The 22240-nt window shown below is 42.2% G+C and overlaps 5 protein-coding genes across 5 annotated transcripts; 1 reads left to right on the top strand and 4 right to left on the bottom strand.

Moving 5' to 3' along the window:
• Window positions 1-1323: 1323 nt before the first annotated feature.
• LOC114442003 (uncharacterized) lies at window positions 1324-3552 on the bottom strand. The gene is made up of 5 exons (XM_028415235.1): window positions 3370-3552; window positions 2310-2678; window positions 1796-2104; window positions 1598-1702; window positions 1324-1504 (listed from the first exon to the last, which is right to left on the bottom strand). The coding sequence occupies exons 1-5, from the start codon at window positions 3413-3415 to the stop codon at window positions 1461-1463; spliced, it is 873 nt and encodes a 290-aa protein (XP_028271036.1). The 5' UTR covers window positions 3416-3552; the 3' UTR covers window positions 1324-1460.
• Window positions 3553-5395: 1843 nt separating this feature from the next.
• On the bottom strand, window positions 5396-9721 carry LOC114441196 (cell division cycle protein 20 homolog B-like; the record flags this gene model as incomplete). Its single annotated transcript, XM_028413998.1, has 8 exons — window positions 5396-5689; window positions 6186-6309; window positions 6381-6506; window positions 6800-7028; window positions 7150-7244; window positions 7364-7575; window positions 7684-7788; window positions 9490-9721. Coding segments are annotated over 8 exons (1221 nt in total), but the record flags the coding sequence as incomplete, so codon positions are not given.
• A 446-nt stretch (window positions 9722-10167) lies between these two features.
• Window positions 10168-12061, top strand: gpx8 (glutathione peroxidase 8 (putative)). Its single transcript, XM_028414477.1, has 3 exons — window positions 10168-10456; window positions 10611-10872; window positions 11633-12061. The coding sequence occupies exons 1-3, from the start codon at window positions 10250-10252 to the stop codon at window positions 11794-11796; spliced, it is 633 nt and encodes a 210-aa protein (XP_028270278.1). The 5' UTR covers window positions 10168-10249; the 3' UTR covers window positions 11797-12061.
• A 4065-nt stretch (window positions 12062-16126) lies between these two features.
• On the bottom strand, window positions 16127-18451 carry mcidas (multiciliate differentiation and DNA synthesis associated cell cycle protein). Its single transcript, XM_028413997.1, has 8 exons — window positions 18439-18451; window positions 18087-18181; window positions 17937-18009; window positions 17780-17862; window positions 17323-17383; window positions 17009-17235; window positions 16644-16754; window positions 16127-16549 (listed from the first exon to the last, which is right to left on the bottom strand). Exons 1-8 carry the CDS (start codon window positions 18449-18451, stop codon window positions 16127-16129), a joined length of 1086 nt encoding a protein of 361 aa, XP_028269798.1.
• A 1293-nt stretch (window positions 18452-19744) lies between these two features.
• On the bottom strand, window positions 19745-21926 carry ccno (cyclin O). Its single transcript, XM_028413996.1, has 3 exons — window positions 21552-21926; window positions 20387-20572; window positions 19745-20302 (listed from the first exon to the last, which is right to left on the bottom strand). Exons 1-3 carry the CDS (start codon window positions 21924-21926, stop codon window positions 19745-19747), a joined length of 1119 nt encoding a protein of 372 aa, XP_028269797.1.
• Between the last annotated feature and the right edge of the window lie 314 nt (window positions 21927-22240).

Genomic DNA, 22240 nt, shown 5'->3' with positions numbered 1-22240 from the left:
TTTCATAATACTCTCATGTAACTGAATAATGCTTTTATGTGTTCTACTCTGTAGTCTAGGACACCAGATTAAATTTACACTAACACTAAATCTGGACCACTTCACGTCAACTTTTGAAATAAACTTGCTAACAGTAGAATCTGTGTGAAACTAAATAACATTGCAGTGAACATCTTGCAGCTTCTTCTTGCTGCTAATTCAGTCTCTTACTTAATTTATCATAATCAATCATGGACCTACAAGTTTAAAGTCACTAAATTTGACTTGTGTTGTCATCATTGACAGTAAAAACTATGGACAGAGCTTCCGTGACATCACCCGTTTGTTTCTAAAGAGCCGTTTTGAGGCTCGGTGGGAGGTTCCGAGACGTGATGACCACTGCCATGTTGGCAGTCCACCAAAACTCCAAATATGGACAAAGAGGGGGAGCACGAGCGGGGTTTAGGGGGGCGGGCGATCGTGGAAGCAGGAAACTTACGCTGTGATACGTCAACTGTCTGTCACTCAAGCGGCAACGCCCATAATTATGCATAAATTTAAGTCCGAATACAATTGAAACGAGTGAGTTGTAAAAAAATTCACCCCCCCGTACAATTGACACTAGAAGAGAACCTACCATCTAAGACCAGAGTGGTTTTTTTGTACCAGGCTGTAAACATGTTCTTTTCTGCTGTGAAGTCGCCCATTTTAACATGGGAGTCTATGGGAAATTACACGCTTTTGGAGCCAACCCCCAGCTGTTGCGGCATGAATTATTAGTTTTGACACTTCCGCATGGGCTTCAACTTTGAGCCCTGAAGGGTTGCCGCTTGGTTGTCATCCATCATTTTTATACATGACATATAAACAAGCGCTCAAACCAGCGTGTTAATACTTTAACCACATTTTAGGCTAATAAATTTACCATGTGAGACTTTAGGCTGAAGAATCTGGATGCTTCTTTTACCAACGGCAATTTCATTCTCCCACAGTTAACAATAATACTACATTTAAAGCTACATTTGTTAAGATGTTGCTAAGCTGCTGCATTGTGAAATTGAATATTATAATATGCTGAATGATCTTGAAGTAAACCTTCTACAATCTAACCAGCCATGTGAACAACTAACAACTAACATTCTGACTGGGACGTGTGTGACACTTTGTCAGAAATAACAAAATAATAAAAAACATTAGGTCAAAAAATGAATAAATATGACATAAAACATAGTCTGATGACTTAAGAACTATTTCACAGTTTAGAGTAAACTGCATTATTTTCACATCTTATTTCAGGATTTGTATTATAGCTTGTTTTACTTTGGCTTCTGGAACGCTTAAATTATTTGTTGCTGTTATAACAAGTTATATTTGCACACCTAACCAAGTAGTCTTAATGCCTAACCCTAACTAGTTTAGATGCCTATATCTATAGACATCTGTAGTATTTTAATACTTATATAACAAGGTAGTTTTGGTGTCTAAATCTGGTGTCTAAAGCAGTTGTCCTTCTCTGAGTCTGCATCTGTGGACATAAGCAGAACATATGCGTGTTATAGGAGTACTTTAAGGGTATTTTAGATTATACATTATCTAACAAACAAAAAACAGTGCTTGCCTTTTTTCAGAGTGCGATAAATAATCCACAGTGTAGGAGCCAGAAACACAAGTTTAAGTGAATTCAAACTGATGATGGCAACTATATATGGCTGCCAGGACTCCACTATGATGGGAAAAGACACACAAAAAACACACACAGGCGATCAGACGTTTACTAATAATATGCATGTATTTATTAAACTGAAGTCCTTCTTACCTGTTTTGACTTTTAAAATCAGCGGTTTACTTTGGAGGGTCCTTTTTCCACTAGAGACACCGTCAGGTCGAACAACAAAAGTAGAAACTTGTATGAAGTACTCCGTGGCTGAGGTCAGGTTGGAGATGTTGATGTGCATGAGGGCGGAGTCACCAGTGTAGGTATACAGGAGGCTCCGACATGTGCTGGAACACACGGTCACATTGTAACTGTGCGGTGTCATCTGCATAAAAGCGGAGACGTTCCAGCTAAGACTGACATGTTGTTCACCCACTGAGTCCACTGCCACTGACTGTGGGGAAATGGGGCCTATAAGAGATTAAAGAGGGAAACACTTTTATTATGCATAAGTTTTAATTGTCATATTTGTGAAAGGACAGAATACATAATGACGGACAGGTAGAAACCAGATCAAAACAAAGTATAGTGTAGCCTGACAGAACAGCTGGAGAATGAGGGAACAGTGTCACGGTGACATGCATGGAGCTCAGGTAGGACAGGTTTTCAGCCTTACCCTGACAGAGAATCATGTGAGGTTCGTCACAGTAGCGAGCCAGCAGCTTTTTGCCGTTCTTCAACATGGCCTCCAAACTTGCACAGCGGCCTTCGTAGTTAATCCTGTACCAGTGTTCATAGCTCAGCTCCTCTCCGTCGACCCATTTCCAGACTCTGGAGCTGTCCTTGCGCCGCAGACCGAGCCAGAAGCTGGTTGTCCTCGCAGAATTGTCATTGAGAAAACTGAAGTATTGCTCTTCTGAGCTCAGGACAGCAAGGTCCACATAGTGCCTCTGACAGAACTCCCGGGCTTTGACCCAGGACATAGGTCTTTGGACCAGAACGTAATGCGAGGAGACTTGGCCTGTTGCTAAGCCATGGCACACCACTGAGTAAGGAAAAAAACAGAGAGGAAAATGAAAGCAGAGACACAAAACTGAGTACAAACAGGAACACAATTACTACAGAGACCAAAAGTGCTATCAAGAGACCTCGTGGCAACAGATGTGGGAACAAGTAGAGACACAAAACAACCAACGAATGCAAAACACCTCAAAACAACACAAAACAACCACAAAGAGACACAAAACAACTGCAAAGAGACAAAACCACCACAAAGACACACAAAACAACCAAAGAATGCAAAACACCTAAAAACAACACAAAACAACCACAAAGAGATATAAAACAACCAAACAGATGTGAAAAGACCACAAAACATTTCAAAGAAGCACAAAAAAGGACCACAAAAATATACAAATAACCAACTAAAATAGATGCACAAACACCACACAGAGACCCAGACGAACAGGGATTTCACAAAAAGGAAAACAAACACATATGTATATAACATGATGACAAAATGATGCAGTATGATCAGAAAGTTTGTGTGTGTTTTGTCTCTGCACACATGTGATTCTGTGTTTAGTAAACATTAACATTAGCTCTCAGACTCCTCAGTGCGGTGTGTTAAAGTCCACCACACTGCATCACCTGTGAGCTGTTGCATATTCTGTCACATTTCTGTTTGTCTAAATGGTCGAACATGACGACATGACGACTTTAAAAAGTTTAGTTACCCAGAACAGCCAGTCGCTGCAGAATCTGCGTCTGTGGTGCAACCATTCAGATGAATCCGAGTGTTTTCCTGGAATCTGGTGCAGATTTTACCTTCACATTCCAACAAATAGCTCAACGTTTGCTGTATTCTATTGTCCACACTGTGCTGAAGTTTGTGATACACAACCCATCCTCTGTGCCTGTCAAATGTCCTCTGCTTAGGGGAAGATATATACTTGCAACATGGGGTGATGCAGGAGAGGGAGAAAAGTGGGAGTGTCTGGAGGTGATTGTTCTCTGCAGCAGTGGCTCAGTGGTAGAGCAGGGTTATCCAATAACCGAAAGGTTGGTGGTTCGATCCCAACTCCTCCCTAGTCATTGTTATGTGTCCTTGGTCAAGGTGCTCCTTGCTGGGCAGCCTTAAGCAATTTCCCTGATGGGATTATTAAAGTATTTCAAAAGAAAAAAAAGTGTACCTGAAACTAGGCATATGTCATATGTCATGTAATAATGTGGAAGCTTCATTTTATCACTTGAGTTATAACTGACTGTTGAGCTTTGAACCTCATTTTATCTTTACAGCAGTAAACTTTTTAAATTGTGCGAGAGTAAAAACTTGTTTGTGTGACCGCCAGACTGAGAGAGAGCAGCTGAGCTTTTATACACTGGCTTAAAATACAGCCATAGCTCCACCCACCAGTCTATTTTTAGATCTAACTGTGAATAAAGTTTGTTTGAGCATACTTTGTAATCTTGAAATTTGAAACTGATAGATGATTATCTTTTAGAAAAACATGGCCTCACTTATTGTCAGTGAGGTCATGAGTATTGTCAGATTACAGAATAACTGGCTGAGAACGCTTAGATATTGTTTGGTACCTACACACAGGTAGGAATGAAGGAATTTAACTAATGCTTAACTAATGCTCCGTTCTCTGGTGTGGTTAACTCTGCAGGTTGGTGGCACTTTTGTGGCTTCATTTGCTGCAGAGTAGGACAACTGCCACCAACATGCTGTGTTTCTTTTTTGACATATTTGACAGGAGAACACTCCACTTTCACCTCATCTTCCCTCTGACAAACGAAAGTTCAGGAGTCAGACTGCAAAACAAGATCCAGTTTTTTTCTTACTGCTGTCATCTGTATCACAATCTCTAATCTAATCACATATCACTGTCAACTCTAATCACTAGAATTACCAGTTTAACTTGATCTGAGCTGAATACTCTCTTTGTCTTGTTGGTACATCCTTAAAGATAAGTTTGTGAACCACACAAGGACACACAAAGCATTAAAGTGTGTACTTGCACACTTTCTCTTCTGTCTTGTGATTCTACTCTATTCTATTCTATGATGCTGAAACAATTGCACAACAGTCTGAAGTGTTGCACCACCATCTGTGCAGGTCTTCAGGGGTAAACCTCACACACTTCAACGATGCTTGTGCACTTTGATGTCTGTAAACGTGTTAGCCATAAGAGTTGTTGCATTAGAAAGAGGTTTTTTTTTTTGTAAATTCAAAGGATGTTATGACCACAGGGCCTGTGCACAACATGTTCTCTTCAGTCCTGTCTGGTCCCACATTTGCAACTCAGAGCTTTTTAACACACAGGTCCTTGTCACGGGCACCTTATTCTGAACACAAATTACAAAACAACTCATGATTAAAAGCTCCAGGCTAATTTCATTAGAAAAAAGACACACCAAACAAAAATGTTTTTCATAGAGTTTTCTTTATTGTGCAAAAAATGTAACTTACATTAAAGTGGAACATACTTGGATATGGATATTTGAGGTGTTTTCAGTATCACTGTTGCCTGAAATCTTTCACTTGTTTCTATTTCTGTCACATAGAAACATATTGGTTACAATAAGGCATGTCTTGATAAGGCGGTAGTCACGGCAGAGTTCTGGCCAGGAAATGACCATCCCACAAAGACACTACCAAGACATTTTTACACATACAAAACACAGTTCATACCAGAGACTGTGTTTAAAGATGGACCCCAAAGTGAGGCCAAAAAACGATTTAAATGCCCCCTGGTGGCCGGCTGCAGTATGTGTCCTAACCATTTGTATGCAGCAACTATAAGCTTAAGGCAAAACATCAACTTCTACAGTGCCCACTCTGGTTCCAATATGGTTTCTTTATTCCAACATGGCACTTACCTAGAACTAGATATTTTGGCCTTACTTTTGTACAATTGGCCGAGATGGAACCGCTGTATTTACAGTCTGTGGTCTACAAATCCCAGATCAGAAAGCGTTGGTCTGCTCCAGCAGAGAAGACCTGAGTGTTGTTAGGGTTTATGGCCAAGTGCAGGACTCGATGAGCGTGACCTAAAAACAAAAATAAATAAATAAATAAAGAGTATGGACACAATGGATCATCTCAGAGAAACAGCTTCTCAGCTTTTCATAGCACCCACAGTTGTCAGAGAGGGGTGGATGTGCCACTCAGAAGAAGAGGATAGAACAAAATAACCCACAGTTCCACAATGAACAACACACATACTGTCAGTTAAAACAATGATCTGAGTCAAAATGTGTTATGAAGCAAAAGGCAGCAGCAGGTTGACTTGTAAGCCTCTAATAACTCACGGGAAACTGTGACATCTCATATCAAACACACCAACTTTGTGTTCCTAGTTTCACATTCAGTGGACGGCTTGAATGAATCAGTGAAAAATATTATATGTCAGGGTAGCAAATGGGAAATATCAATATTACTCAGGGTGAGTGTGATACTGCAGTATTCCTCTGAGGGTGTTGTCAATGTGTTAAACAGAAATTGTTGAGCTCTGAGGTCATGGTAAATGAACTCTGTATCTCTAACCTGTGAGCTGGTGGATCCGGCTCAGGCGGCAGAATTCCCAGGACCAGCAGGTGACCTGGTGATGAGGAATGCCGTGTCCTGTTATGAGACATCTCTTCCTGTCAGCCCAACGCAGAGAGCAGATCTGCACATAGAGTCATTATTAGCAGTAAACCCACCGTTTATACACCATAAAGATGAAATGCTAATAAATACCTGTGAGTTTGTGTCGATGGAGGTCAAACAAGACCCTGATTGTGTGTCCCAGAGTCTCAGCTCTCCATCTTTCCATCCTCCTCCTGTAGCAATGACATTTCTCTGCCATGGACACCAGCCCATTGCCTAAACGCACAAAGCACAGTCACCTCTTTAAGATAACAGCTAAACCATTAACTCCAAAGACCAGCAGCGTGCTAGTCAAGTCTGTACCAGGTAGGATTAGTCAGCACTGAGTCACTCAACTGAACTAATGGCAGGTTGTATGTATGTATATGGCTGCTATGCTAACAGGTTGGCTTGTAGTCAGTGGGCAGTTGAGCTAAGTGAGTAGCATGCTAGGTAGAAGTTTGACAACCAAGTGTTTTAAAACTGTTCTGGTCACAGATAGACTGCTTTAAATATGCAGGCCAACTAACCTTAACAGCGCTCGGCTGTTTCATTTTCATGACCGGCTGGCGTGACCTTTTGACCCCTGTGATGTCACTATCCCAGATATGGAGAAGGCCTCCTGTGGAGCCGCTGGCCAGCCACTCCTCTCCCGGTGACCACTGCAGGCTGCACACCGCCTCTTCCTGGAAGGCTGCACCCACCAGAGGCGTGGGAGTCCGAGGGTCATGGTGGTGGATATGTCCGAGAACAGAGCCGCTGTTAGATCATGGACACTGTCACGTCACTGGACACTTCATATTAACAGATTCCATCCTGTCATATGTGGTATACTGACACCACACACACCCCACACACACACATACACACACACCAGTACCTGCTGAGTAACTGCTGCTTCCAGGAAAGAGCTCCAACCACAGACAGGTGTGATTGCAGACATGTCATTATCTGCCGATGCTCAACATCCCACAACTGAAGAGTCAGAGAGAGACACAGACACCACAAACTGTCATCCTGCTGATTCAACTAGGTGTTACACTTCCCCTCACACACACACCACATCAGTTTCCAACCTCTTTGTGCTTTTTTACCTGCAGGTCCCCTCGTCTGGTGCCGATGCAGAGCGCTCTGCCGTCTCGGCTCCAGCACAGAGATGAGATGGACTGACTGCACGGTCGTCCTGGCTGTGGACTCGGGTCCAAATGTCCCAGCAGAGCATGACTTTCTGAATTCCAAAGGTAGACAGAAGAGCCCAGTGCTAATGCGATCACACCATCACAACTGCAGTCAAGGAGATTAGCGTCTGAAAAAGAGAGAGAGATGGACTCCAGTTCATCTCTTCTGCTCTCTTAATGGGAGTTATTACTTATGTATTGTGTAAACATGACACTGGACTCTTCTCTTCTCTTACAGTAGTCATTCATCAGTGACGGTGCTCCAAGTGTCATCACTGACTTTCCCTGCAGATCCACAGAAGCTGCGTTCAGAACAGCAAACGGCTGCAAATGATCACCAGCTGCAAACATATGAACACAAAAACACCGTCTCTGTGGATGCACTCATGGCTCCACTCTGAAGAGTAAACATGACTCCATCAAATTTACTCTGACTTTCTGTATTACACCCTCATCTCTCCTTCTAGTGCATTCTGTCTCTTACATCTGTGAACAGTGATGAGGCAACATTTCTGGTTTCCTGTTATGACATCATGCAGCATTTTCATACACAACTATCGGATGATCATAAGAACAGAAACCTGCTTTACCAGCCTGTTGTGGGTTTCCTTGTTCTTGAGCAGTTTCTCTCCAAACCCATCCCTGCAAAAATGAATTACTGATTATAGATTTAACATCATTTTTACTCACTGTTTTATGTTTTTATTAGCACAATGATGCTGAAATGCTTGTAAAAAGCACAATGTGGCATTTCATTGCTTTGCAGATGACATTCAAGTCTACCTCCCATTGAGCACCCATGATCATTCCGCAATTAAAACTCAAACAGGTGGTGTCCTAGATGAACTCAAACTTTTTAAACTTGAACAAAACAAAAACAGAGGTTGTTGTCTTTGGGCAAACAAACTGTCTGGAGGGCTGGGACAGTGCCATCGGCCCTTTAGCTTCCTTCTCTCGCCCACATGACAAAAACCTAGGAGTGCTTCTTGACTCTGGTTTTAAATTTGACAAGTAGATCAGTGCAGTAGTGAAAAGCGTTTTTTATCACCTACGACTTTTAGCAAAAATTAAGCCCTATCTCCCTAAGAGGGAACTGGAGAGAGCAGTCCATGCCTTTGTAACTGCACGGCTGGACTATTGCAACTCGCTGTACTGTGGCCAGACATGCTGCACCTTTATGCCCCTGCCAGAGGATTAAGATCAGCAGACCAGCTCCTCCTGACAGTCCTCAGCACCAGGCTCATGACGACTTCTGTGTACAGCACTTTGGTCAACGAAAGTTGTTTTTAAATGTGCTTTATAAACAAACTTGACTTGACTAAAATGCTTTTATTGATACGATATACTCTTCTAGCTCATTTACCTAAACTACAGATGTTAGGAAGGAAAACGGACAAAGTGAATGTAATCTCTCTGCACACACACACAACACAAGTGGCTTAAACAAACCTGTTGTGGGGCACTTCCTGTGAGAGGCCGTCCTCTGGCAGTGACAGCAGGTGGTGTGATTGATATTGTAACAGCCTCACAGGTGGACACACCTCCCAACAATGTCTCCTCCGATGAAGGATCATCACACAACGCGTCTGTGTGTTAAAAAAACAACAAAACACATACAGTTACTGGTTGTTATAGGTGCCGTCATCATGTCCTCATGAGTTATTTTAAGCTCAAGGAAGGAGGAGGAAAACAGAGATCATGTAATTTGTGTCATAGAAAGTAGCTCATCTGGACAAATGAAAACTATTACAGTTGTTATATGTTATGTTATAGACTGTATGGTAATGGCTACTCAAGGTTGTAGTGTCAGTAAAGAATGTGAAAAAGTGTTGGACATATTTTGTTGGGATTATTATAATCCAGTGAAAAAATAAGTGTTTCTTAAAAAGGGGCCAAGAAGCTAGCAGATTTATCTTTGTCAGAACCTCCACAAAGTGCTCCACGGCAGTGATATGGGTCATCTTAAATTTGCTGGATCACAGTTCACATGAGGTGATGAGTGCTCCACATGCCTCTGTGGTGACTCCTATCTTGTCTCTTACATTGGGGGTTTCCCTGCAGGTCTCCCTGTGCTGCTGCTGCTGGGGCTTCCTCACTGCGTCTCGGTGGAGAATCGAGGTCCAGCCTCTGACAGACAGAGTCCAGCTCAAAGTTTGACCCACACTGACACCCAGCGGCCAGCGGCGTGCTTGCAGCGGCAGGCCCCTCTGTGATCCAGCTCCTCTGGATGATCCGTCTCCTGAAGCGCTTATAGGTCACTTGAGGGGCGTCGAATTGTCCCTGATGAATAAATAGATAAAGATGTAAACACACTTGTTTAAATTAAAAAAAAAAAATGAAGAGCTGGACTTCCGGTTGTAGAATTTCAAAATAAAAGCAGATACAACATTATTATTTCTTTCTTTCATATACATTTTTAAAACTAGTCGCTAAGATGTTACAGTTGATATATTTGTAGATGATATGGTTAAAAAGATACTGGAATAAGAAAACTATAAGGAGTTCACTGGGTCCTGTGTGTTTGTCCGGTGGTTGCTGAGTATAACTGGTTGCTGCTGGTTACTTTTGTGTACACACTTTCTTCCGTTGGGCTCAAATTACACTTCAGATACCAACAACTTTTATTATTAATCTCAAGATCAAATGTGCAGCTTTTGTTTTATTTTGAAAGCACCGAGCTTCCGGTCTCGTCTTCCTTCTGCCGGCTTGACGCAGCAGCTCCCCTGCTCCGGTCCGGGTCCGCCCCGGGACGTCTGGCAGGACTCCCTACTTTGAGCCACGGTTCGTTCTTCCCCCTCCAAGATGGAGGCCTTAGGGGGCTACCCTACCAAGTCCTCCAGCCCAAAAGCGAAAAAGTTGACGGTGCTGCTGAGCATGACAGTCGGTGTGGGCTGTTTGTTCCTCCTGCAGACGCAGCTGGTGAAACCCAGAAAACCGAAGGATTTTTACGCTTTCGAGGTGAAAGACGCGAAGGGGAGGACGGTTTCCCTGGAGAAGTACCGAGGAAAAGTATGTCCACATCATCACATATCGGTTCAGTCTGAGACAGGAAATCTGTGCAAACTCTATAAAAGTCACCCTGTGTCAGTGTTGGGTGTGATTCTCATCCTTTTTACGCATTCTAGCACTAACTTCACAGCCTGCTGCTCTCCCTCCTTCACAGGCGTCTTTGGTTGTAAACGTGGCGAGTTACAGCGAGCAGACGGAGGCGAACTACAGGTTCCTGCAGGAGCTGCACCGGGAGCTGGGCACCTCTCACTTCAACGTCCTGGCCTTTCCCTGCGGACAGTTTGGGGACACGGAGCCCGGGAACAGCCGGGAGATCGAGGCCTACGCCAAATCAACCTATGGCGTCACCTTCCCCTTCTTCAGCAAGATCAAAATAATGGGCTCAGAGTCTGAGCCTGCCTTCAAGTTCCTCACAGGTGAACAGACACACACCATGTAATCCACATCCAAGATTCTGTTCTACAGAATAAACCCAGTCACTGTAGGGTTTTCTGTCACGTCATAAACATGCACATTAAAGAATAAACAGTTTGTAAACATTAATTGTTACAGTGCTTTTACATACATGCCTGTTTGGTCTGATCTTCTGACTTCTGATTGGGGAGATTTTGGCACAGAATCTTTCATCCTACTTACTTTAAGTCTGTAGTGGTCTGTAGAGATATGGACATGCTTTGGTTTTGTTCACTATATGTAACAGCAGGGATACTTTTACACATGTCATTTGTATCGCCATCAACAAAAACCATCATATTTGTAAGATCACACTGCCTCACAGGTCGGTGCAGGTCAGTGTATCTGCTAAAAGCCACGCTTATTTTAACATGAGTATTCTCATTCATGTTGCATAGCCATGGATCAGACATATATTTGATTTAGGACCTCATCCTGAGGCGATTCGAGTCTTGATTCTGTCCATTAAGGCCAGAAAAACATTGATTCGCTTCAGTCTGGTTATCTGAAAGCAGCACATGTGATCAGAATATTCAACACGGTGGTTAACAGCAGGTTATACTAATGAACTGACTGCCTGTGTTTGGGGTTGTTTAGGTCATGCCTTTTAGCTCATTTAGTTTGTGATGCTTTAAGGGATCTTCTTGTGTTGCCTGTATATATATATATATATATCTGTGTCACCTGGCTTCTTTAACATACGTTTATGTGTATCTTTTACAGATTCTGTACAGAAAATACCCAAATGGACCTTCTGGAAGTTTCTAGTGAGTCCAGAGGGTAAAGTGCTCCAGTTCTGGCGAACGGACGAGTCCACGGAGAGCATCCGACAAGAGGCCACGTCGCTGGTGCGAGAAATCATCCTGAAGAAGCGGGTGGAGCTATGATGGTGCCGACTGATACAGTAACTGGACGTTATGTCACAGCTTCCTGTGTCTTTGACAGCCAGGAAGGACTGAACTGTTAACTAACATAGTGTGTGTATGGGATGAGTGTCAGCACAGGGTGAGTGTCAGTCAGTGCATTTGTGTGTGTGTGTGTGTGGATATTGTGTAATGTAAAAACATTCCCCTGAATAACCACTGCTGCAGCTGAAGGACCGTGCAGCCATTGTACCATCTACATGTTTACATTAAAATAAGATTAAGCACACCATGTTAGCCCCTTTTTGACTTATTTGACCAAACCCATCAAATATTGATATAGAAATGTGTGTTGGTTGTTGATATTCTGCACGTTTATTCTGCTGATGTTGCATAAATGGACAGCAGGAGGGCAGCAGCAGGTAAGCTGGCACATTCAGACCCAACCAGCTAACAAGACACTGCCTACCAGCCAGCCACGGTAAAGAAACATGGGAAAAAACACAGTCACTGACGCCTGACCTGATCTTTGGCCTCGGTGTTAAACGTAACTGTTAGGGTAGCAGAGCAGCGTGAGCTGGCAGCACAAACGTCAGCTAACATTACACTGCCTCCCAGCCAGTCACAGCTTGCATGCAAATCTACTTAACTGTTAAACTGATGTGCAGCTGAGGCTTTATCACTATATGCAAAATGTGGATTTTTACCTTTTTTTCTTTTATTTTTGTTTCATCTTTCACATGTGTGATGTTTTTTTTGGATGTGTGTGAGGTTAGCAGCAGTGAGGAGTGCAGCTGACAGCTGTCAATCAGAGAGCACAGCCAGCAGCAGTACACTGCCACACTGTCACCACCAGCGCTGCAAGCAATTAAAGGGACAGGGACCCCCTCCCCCCAAAAAACACCTGCTGTCTAAATGCTCAGCTCTCTCTTCTCTATTCTGGAATAAAATGACATTTAGCTTGTGATATTTAAGATATATGTATATATATATATATTATATATTTGTTTCAAGAAAATCCTGAGCAAACTTCATGTAGGCACTATTTTAGTCCTGCACTTTTTCTTTCTCTGCTTAAGGCATTTTGTTCTGCTGTTATCTTAAAGAACTTGTTGAATTAAAATTAATATGTGCAATAATAATAGAAATATTTGTATCAATTTGGGTTGAGCTGCCACTTAACCCTGTATTTGAGTGTTAATGCAGATTAACAGAGTTTTCTCTGGTCTTACCTTGAAGGGCCAGTGTCTCCTCTTTCCTATACAATCCCTCTGCATCCTCCTGATCATGAACAGACACAGAAACAGGTTATTTTAGGTGAATGTGTCGTGGTTACATGTTCTGAAGTCCTGTGTTTAGAGTTTGGAGTCGTTGCTTGGTAGCAGCTGCAACAGCAACAGGTCAAAAAGTGAAACACAACCTGCCAATAATAATTATTTTATCATTCACTCACCAAAGTGTTGCGCCAGGCTTTTCTCCTCAGCTCCGGCTGCGTCTTCACCTCCCATTACCCAAGTAAAAACCCCATCCTGAGGCTGCAGGACTGGCCGGGTCATGCCGGCTGCACCTGTCGTGTCCTGTGCTGCTCGGGCTCCGCTCCTAAATACTCTCCCCTGGGCGGACAGCGGAGCGGGAAGCACCGTCCTCTGCTCTGCTATTGGCGGTTCAATGACTGCTTAGGGATTCCCTCCGCGTCCTGGTTTCCACTTGAAACAAACAAACAAAAATGCATCGCGTTCATGTTTAAAAGCGTCTTATTACTTAATGACCTAAACACAGACAAACTTCACTTTATTCAATTAGGATGGTGTCAGTTTACACAGTTTATCACGTTTCCGGCCATTTTTCAGCCTATATGACGTTTGACTGACGAAAATACGATTTAAAAAAATGAGAAAAAACGTAAATTACAAAGACAGGTATTTAACCTTTAAAACCTGTCAATTTAAAGCAATTAAAATGTGTTAAATCACTTACAAGAAACAAAAATGTTGATAAAAAAATGTTATTATTATTTAATTAATAAGTAATAATAATAAGTTAATAGGCAGAAAAAAACATAATAAACATTAGTGTTTGCAATTATATAGCTCTAACTCTAAAATAAAAACTGGCTAGATAAACGTAATAAGACACTATTTGTCATTGAATTAATTAAATTAAATGTTTTATTTGTATTTGCAGTAAAATAAAATAAACTTTCTTCTTCTTCTTCTTCTTCTTCTTCTTATTATTATTATTATTATTAATAATAATAATAATAATAATAATAATAATAATAATAATAATAATAATAATAATAATAATAATAATAACAATAATAATAATAATAAAAGAAAAGAAGAAGAAGAAGAAGAAGAATATCAGTTTGTGTTAATAAACACTGTGGATGGCCAGGTTACAGTAACCGCGGTGTATTTGCGGGTAAAGTGCGTGCATTCCGCGGGCCACACCATTTAATCACGAGCTCCATGGCGCTAAGTGGGCTGAACGGCGCGAGCAGGCGCACGTTCTCGCCACCTGCCACTTCCATATGCGCTCACAGCCCGAGCTCGAGCCTGGAACTGTGCGACAGGTGCGTGCTCTCAATGACACAGAGCAGTGAGGGTTAATTGTTGTTATTGTTGAATTTATCCATTTAATTTAGCCACACATAAACAAACACATTCTTAATTATAGAATCCTAATTTAGGCCAATTTACTCCACAAAACAACACTATTGGTTCGTTAAACCATAATGTTGCTTAATCAGGCCTCAATTAATGATTTTTATTCCTTTATTAAAACGTCTTGCATCAGATATATAGTATATAATTTCCTCATTAACTGCAGAATGCTTTAAACCTCCACCATTCAACATGAAAAAGTAAATGCATGTATTTTCTTTCCCGCTGCACTCCGTCTGCTTTGCAGCCTCCCTCCTGGTTTGGCTTCAGTCACCTTAGAAACTCATTGTGTGTCTGTATTTTCCTTTCCCCTCCAGTTTTATTCCCCCTGCAGTTTCGCGGCAGCTTAACCGGTCAAATGTGTCACTACCAGCTTAAACAAAGCTACCCCCTCCCTCCCCCTCCCTCCCCCTCCTCCAGCACTGCTGCTGCTGCTGCTGCTGCATGAGGTCATGACGTGCATTTGCAGTAAAAGTGGCTCAAGCAGACTCCTGGATGTCGAGCTAAGCTGACGTGAAGGTTTGTGTTGTTACAGAAGGTGAAGAGGAGTGTTTGATTGACGTTGGCAGCAGGAATTTTAATGGTTAACGGTGATCAGGTCATTGAGGAAACACATGAACAAAAGTATGTGGACAGCCAGCCAATGTACTTGATGCTGGCCTTTAGCCCATTTAGCATGTGTTGAGATGAGGTCAGACATAGAATAGAATAGAATAGAATAGAATAGAATAGAATAGAATAGAATAGAATAGAATAGAATAGAATAGAATTGAATTGAATTGAATTGAATATACTTTATTAATCCCTTTGGGAAGGTCCCTCAGGGAAATTTGGGTATTTTTGACATTGTACATTGAGACAAGAAGATCATTTCTTTGACATTGTTTGTGCCATATTCAAACACAAAGTTCCACAATGTTAAAAACCCCATATGCTCCACCATGTCTGGAACATTTAGTCTGGAAACAAGAACATTTTCAGGATATATATATATCTGTGGATGCTCTCATTCATCCAGGTCATAGTCATTTCCAAGATCTATAAGTCCAGTTGCCTCGATTTAAACTCTTGGAAATTTACAGGACATCTTCCACTGGTTAGTCCACAAAACTGACTAATCAATTATGGACAATCAATCAATAAAGCAAACACTAGGAGACGTATGACTCCCATCTTTTGAAGTAAAAGCACACCCATGTATTCAAGTTGCACATGGTGTCCATATACTTTTGGTAACATAGATAGATAGATAGATAGATAGATAGATAGATAGATAGATAGATAGATAGATAGATAGATAGATAGATAGATAGATAGATAGATAGATAGATAGATAGATAGATAGATAGATAGATAAGCAATGTTCACACTGACAACTGTCACCTTCAGATGTAATTATCCCTTCAAGTTAGCAATATAAAACATTGTACACCATTTGACACTATTAAATTTTTTTTATTTGCAGTCTTGTAAGAATTTTCACATTTTCCAAAATGAACATATATACATTGACACAATGTAAACAACACTTTGGGCAGTATTATGTCTTTGTTGAGCACCACCTCTGTCTGATTAGCTTCCAAGCTACCTGAGGTAGACATCATTCAATCATTTACAGATACCACTATCAGTTAAGCATTGACAGTTCCTCCCAGTCTTGCACAGATTTATGGCACCTTGGATGCGTCTCAGCTGTGGTTGGGTACCCAGCGAAAGCGGTATCCACCTTGCTGAGTCCTTGAGGTGAATGCATGACCGTGGGGAAGTGCCTGAGTCTTTATGGTGCAGTGTTCTCTTATGGGGGTTCTGAAAGAAGTGATGCTCTCTGCAGCTGCATCAGCAGTCAAGCTGCTCTCCTTGGATACAGATGTCTGCAGGCCTGAGAATGCACCGTGCATGCGTATAGTCTCTGGTTCTTGTTGCGGTCTCGTTGTGTGCAGCACAGCGTTGCAACGTGTGCTGACGTCCCTCAGCATGTCCTCCACTGAGTCCGAGGACTCTGTTTCATATCCTTCATCCAGCCGCTGCCGCTTACAGGGACTCAGTGAGGGTTTCCCTCCACAAGGCATCACTGCTTCTTTCATATTTGGGTCTTTGACTGTCATCAATTTCTGAAATATGTAAAGTGAATATTAGACATAACTTATGGCTGCAAGAGGGTTTATTTTTTCACACATGATAGAGCTGTGTCTTCATGTCACTTACTTCAAGCACAGATGCCAGGTGCTTTGCCCGACTGGCCAGCTGCCTCAGGTGAAGGTTTCTCTCCTGCAGGGAGTCGATCTTGTCCTGTTGTCTGTGAAGAGTCTCATGAAGCTGCAGACACACAAAGCAAAGGCTGCTCAGTCATGCAGTTGTACAACCAATTCATACAGTATGTATACACCTATAAGTGGAATAATAAGATGTTTTTTGTAGTTTAAACCCCAATAAAATTTACAATTTACTGAATTTTGAAACCAGAATGTGGTCAAATCAAATACAACATTATTACATGTTAACATGGCCTTTTATTGTGTGGTGTCGATCACTGTCATCAATGCTAGGTTATAGAAGAAGTAAGGCTTTACCTGTTTGTTGACTGTTACGGAACATCCTAGTGCCCTTCGTTGACACTCAGCCATGCCCTGCCAGGAAGCTTCATCCTGGGCAGGAGTCTTGTCCATTTCTGTGGATGAGTTAACCAGATTGTCCTCTGGACAGAAGTCCCGCTGAGGGGTGAGGGGAGGAATGACATATCCCTGAAAAGGTACCAGTTCAGTTGAAGACAGACTACTCTCCAATGTGGCAGGAGAGTCTGGCAGGGGGAGAAAAACAACCAGGGATATTGTTGGAATCTTCACGTTCTACTCAGTGGATGATGAACAGTGGCAGCATCTCTCACCTGCAATGAAATCCAGGGCATAATCTCCAAAGTCTTGATCATCTGCATCAGATTCATTCACCTGTGTACAAGTAAAACTAAACATTAGCACATTTATTTATGCATTTATGCAATAATTTGTCCATAAATCCATCATTCAGATCTACCTGAAAATCCCACCTGCACCAATCGGGGAAATGTGTCTTTACAGGCGAATATGTCTTAGTGCTCATTTCCAGCGCGTAATGAGCGCACAGTGATCTGTGCCAAAGAGGCAGTGCGCGGACAAAACTTGTGTGATCTGACCAATTTGTAGTCTGCGTGTCATAAGCGCACTACAACGCCATTCGTGGAGAATTCCAGCACATCGTGTCAAACATTAACAGCGCAGGGGAGTGAAGTAGCGCTGCAGTTCTACTGCACCAGAAAGGCGTGACGCACACTCAGGTGGCACAGAGATAGGACAGAATTTTCTCACCTGAGATCCAAAGGAGTCTTGTTCCCGTCTCACAGCAGCAGACGCACAGTCTTCCAAATCATTCCATGCAATAGCTGAAAAAGCTGCAACACAGATATAAACAGCATGAGACTTTGGATTTGTAAGCAGGCAAATTCTAGGTCAGAGATGCGCACACCTTGTTCAATGATGCAGGGAAGCTCGACGTACACTGTGACGGGACTGCTGCTTCTTGGCACACGCAGATGATCCTACAGGTGAAAACATGTTTAAGTCATAAGTGCAAATAGGTTTATTGTGCATCACAGCAAAGAGAAACATGTCATACCTTATTGCTGACTGCAGCCCTCCGTCCCCGCTGGCCCATTTGATTTGGACAAAAAGCACCAAAAGCTTTTCTGTGCATGTCCATGATGAGTTCAGCTCAGTCTGAAGCACTGAGGGGACATGATTTGATTTGAAGCTGATATAGTCGACATTCTCCCGGTCTGTGACTCTCTGTGCCGCGGTTTCATACTTCAACCCAATCAAATCGCACTTATTCGGTCTCCAGGGAGTGGCAGCGTCCTCGGAGATTAGAGTGGTGCAGGCTAACGGTTTTCTGGTCTGAAGTGTAAAAAGTGGGAGCGCGCATTAACGGCGCCATTACAGCAGGTGCTCCCTGCTGCAGACCTGCCTGCCTGGGGGCCACATATTCCCAACCTTTCCACGATTTATTCAATGTTGTTAGGTAGGCTGGCTAAATGTAAAGCCCATTTATGTGTTTATTAATTATTAAAAAATGTTTTATTAGGATGAGTGTAATAGATAAAGACACATCGGTGCGTAATTTCTGTTCATTGTGCGTAAAATATCCAACCTTGGGCTGCTTAAAGTTGGCTTGTTGCCCCATTTAACACGAAGTGGAAAAGAAAAAGGGGCAATTACAGCAGAAGGCTCAGTAAACACTTGTGACACATGCCTCCGTTGGTAAACAAACAAAAGTAAGGCTACTTGGTTCTTAACGCTGAATGCAGCTGTGTGGTCGACACTGTGTCAGCAGGTCGAGCTGCCACGCGTAATGGATTATCAGATAAAGCCCCCGCTCAATTGACCAGACTGCTGTTGGCACAGTTCTGGTTCAAATAAAGCAGCCAAAGGTGAAAACAAATGTTACTGACCTTCAGGCAAACAGTTTATTTCTGCTGTTATAGCCTCACAGAGCTGTCAGAGCTGTGCTCGGACTAAAGCATCATCACAGGTGCATTGCAAACTGCTCAGTTACATTAACTGTGTTTTTATGCTTCTTATCTTCTTTGATCTGCTTTATGTGTGTGTATGTACATTTTCTTCTTCTTTTGTTGCTGCCATGTGCGTGTATGTGTTTAAAAGAGTTTTTGCTTGTTTATTGTATTTATTGTTTTTGTTGATAGATCTATCTATCTATCTATCTATCTATCTATCTATCTATCTATCTATCTATCTATCTATCTATCTATCTATCTATCTATCTATTCATTAATGTGGAGTGGTTCATTAGATGGATGTAGTTGACACATTTCAGCAGTTCAGAGCAATCATTTAGTGCTATTTGTCAGATCTGTATCCAGTGAAGCTGCCTATATTCTATATGTGAAAAGGGGATCCTCACAGATTTATTTCAAAGGGCATGTGACCATAAAAGGTCAATCCAAATTAAATGATCATGTCATATTTCATTGGAGACACTTTATTTTATAATAAACGTCAAAGCAAATTTTTTCTGACTGGTTGCAAAGGTGTCACTTTCAGTCATATACACAAAATAATGCCTCTGTATTAAAATTATGAAAAATATTATTATATGCTTTATTGATACAGTAAGATAAATAAAAACAATAACACTAAGTTTTAAAACATTCATTGGCTGCAAACAACTGACTGTAAATGAGGTATACATGAGATTCTCCTTCATCTCCACCCTAAACAGGAAACCTTAAATAATATCTACAGTTTAGCGTTTTTCTATCACTCAATTTGTGCCAGTGCCTCCTGGTTTAGTGACACCAGCAGCCTCAGGTTGTCTTTGCATTCGGCGGCCAGATTTGCTTGATCTTCAGCAAAGGAGTGATCCTTCATTGCCAAAGGGCTGTCAGGAGGTTGGGCAGCTTTTGTGCATAGATCATTCACAAAACTGTCCCACTGGTCTTCCTGTGACTGGACAGCAGCAAGGCCTTGTTCAGTTTTCAGTAACTTGCTGGCTATTCTCAGTGCACAGCCAGCAGTCAGAGATGGTGGGTATTTGTTGAAAGCATAGTCTGCCAAAGTCAACTCGCACACTTTTTGTGCCAGGTGGCTGCACCGCCTGGGCCTTTGAAACCTGTCACCACATGTGCTCTCAGGCACAAGCTGGGCAGCCTCAATGCAGTTGGTGTAATAGTCCAGGAAAAAGGCCAGGGTGGGTGCGTCGAGGCGGAAGTTAAGACGGCGCAGGATGAGACACTCCAGATTGCAGAGCTGCTCCTTTGTGAAAGCATCACAGCACAGCGACAAGAGATGGCTGATTTGTGGTGAGCACATCTCCACCTGCAGAAAAACAGGAGGATTTTGGTTATGGTTGGTGAAGGAAACACAACATCTGCTCTTACAACAGTACAGTCAAAGACGCACCTGCTTACTGGCGAGGAGAAGTGCACTGACACCCAGGAGCTGGAAACAGTCAGCGGCGACAGGTGTGGATGCCAGGAAGCGGTCCGTGATGTTCACCGCCAGGCAGCAGCATTCAAAGGACAGACGGAAGTGTCTGTGGACCTGGATGAGCCAGCTGACCAGCGTACACCGAGCTTCTTCTGTCAGCTGCAGGACAAACACTGAACCATCAGTACAGCACTGGTACAAAGATTTTACATATGATCCATGAGTTCCACACAGAGGTGGGAGTAAGTCACTCATGTGCAAGTCTCAAGCAAGTCTCAAGTCATAACCTTCAAGTCTCAAGCAAATTTCAATGTCAATGTCAATGTGATGAGACTCAAGCAAGTCCCAAGTCAAGTCATGCAAAAATCTAATAGTCTTCAAATTAAAATGCTCACAATGGCATAATGCTCATTAAGTGTCTCTAAAAATATTGACTTTAGGATACATTTATAATGTTACAAAATAAATATTCTTCACTGACTCACATAATAATGCAACAATAACTTGATATGTTCATATTACATATTCAAATTAAACATTTACAAAGCTGATTATTCTGCATGTGATTATTAACCCATTGGCTGTATAGAATTGTATACAATCATCAGTGGTGTTCAGTTTTCAATTGAAATACAATCTAAGTGTTATTATTATTATTATGATTACTATTAATATAGGAGAGGTGGGGGTCTGGGGGTGATCCCCCAGAAAATGTTTCATTTCCTGCATTCTGGTGGATTTTAGGAGGTTGTTAAACACCTATTTTACATACAGAAGTAAACGCTTATTTTCCTATTCTGGAATCAGATTTAATAATTCCAGCCTGTAACCCTCAAAATGTATCCAGCAACACTTCAGGATACAAAAATAAATAACAATGACGTCATCAAAGGTATACCTTTGATCTTTGAAAAAAAAACAAAGTTATTTTTGCTGCATAAAATACACACAAACACAAAATAAATCATTTTTTGTTCATATTGCTGTGGTGTTATTCAGCGGAATGTTGTGGGTAGTTTACATTTATATGAACATTTTTAAAATCTTACATTTACAAAAAAGATTTGTTTAATTGAAACATGTTAAATGACAACCTGAATATTTTGAGAAGTGCTGTGAGTTACTCTACAAGTCTTACTTGTGGTTGGCGTACTAGGCTTTTGCAGGGATGAAACTGCGCCTCTTTCTCTCTCTGGATCTTGAAACCGATGTCCCCATACTGCAGGTACCAGCAGGACAGCTGTCCTGGCTTCTGTTGGTCTGGATGGAGAGGAGGCACGTCTGTCCGAAATGGGGATGGAATCGGCGAGGACATCAAATCCTCCTCGAAACCAGAGTCACTCAGTTTGGACATGAGTTTCTGTTTTCTGTGCCGGGCTGCCTGTCTTTGTTGAGCCGGTGTCAGCGCTTCTACCGAGGGGGACGCGGCTCCGTCCATGCGTTTCCGTTTGTGAACACTTTGAGAACGTTCACCGTTCACAGCATATGACACCATCTCAGCGCAGTAGACCATCAGTCCACACGGGCTGTGCATCACTGACATCAGGTCCTTGAGCAGTAGCAGCGGCAGGGATGTTGAGTTGGAGGGGGGGGGGGGGGCGGCGACGTCAGGGGCGACGTCAGTTTCCCGGGGTCTTCACCGGGCAACTGACGTCACCTGACTGCCTCACCTTTCTCTTGTAGCTCCGGGCAACCGAGGCTAAACAATCATTAATTCCATGCAGGAATTAATAAGCCCACAAATTAACCATATGTTATTGCTTCTGCTGCTCTCTGTGGTTTATGTGCTATATTAGGCCTATATATGTAAAATACTAACTATAAAAT

Source organism: Parambassis ranga, chromosome 9, assembly GCF_900634625.1.
Source record: "Parambassis ranga chromosome 9, fParRan2.1, whole genome shotgun sequence".
NCBI lineage: Eukaryota > Metazoa > Chordata > Actinopteri > Ambassidae > Parambassis > Parambassis ranga.
This window is presented reverse-complemented; position numbering and strand designations above follow the sequence as displayed.

Coding starts and splice junctions, on each gene's coding strand:
- LOC114442003 (XM_028415235.1), bottom strand. CDS start 3,415: ATGGTTGCACCACAGACGCAGATTCTGCAGCGACTGGCTGTTCTGG. Junction 2,105..2,309: donor TCACATGATTCTCTGTCAGG/GTAAGGCTGAAA, acceptor AATCTCTTATAG/GCCCCATTTCCCCACAGTCA. Junction 1,703..1,795: donor GATTTTAAAAGTCAAAACAG/GTAAGAAGGACT, acceptor TTCCCATCATAG/TGGAGTCCTGGCAGCCATAT.
- gpx8 (XM_028414477.1), top strand. CDS start 10,250: ATGGAGGCCTTAGGGGGCTACCCTACCAAGTCCTCCAGCCCAAAAGCG. Junction 10,457..10,610: donor TGGAGAAGTACCGAGGAAAA/GTATGTCCACAT, acceptor CCTCCTTCACAG/GCGTCTTTGGTTGTAAACGT. Junction 10,873..11,632: donor TGCCTTCAAGTTCCTCACAG/GTGAACAGACAC, acceptor TATCTTTTACAG/ATTCTGTACAGAAAATACCC.
- mcidas (XM_028413997.1), bottom strand. Junction 17,384..17,779: donor AAGACTCCTTTGGATCTCAG/GTGAGAAAATTC, acceptor ACTTGTACACAG/GTGAATGAATCTGATGCAGA. Junction 16,755..17,008: donor CCGTAACAGTCAACAAACAG/GTAAAGCCTTAC, acceptor GTGTGTCTGCAG/CTTCATGAGACTCTTCACAG.
- ccno (XM_028413996.1), bottom strand. CDS start 21,926: ATGGTCTACTGCGCTGAGATGGTGTCATATGCTGTGAACGGTGAACGT. Junction 20,573..21,551: donor GCCTAGTACGCCAACCACAA/GTAAGACTTGTA, acceptor TTTGTCCTGCAG/CTGACAGAAGAAGCTCGGTG. Junction 20,303..20,386: donor TTCTCCTCGCCAGTAAGCAG/GTGCGTCTTTGA, acceptor GTTTTTCTGCAG/GTGGAGATGTGCTCACCACA.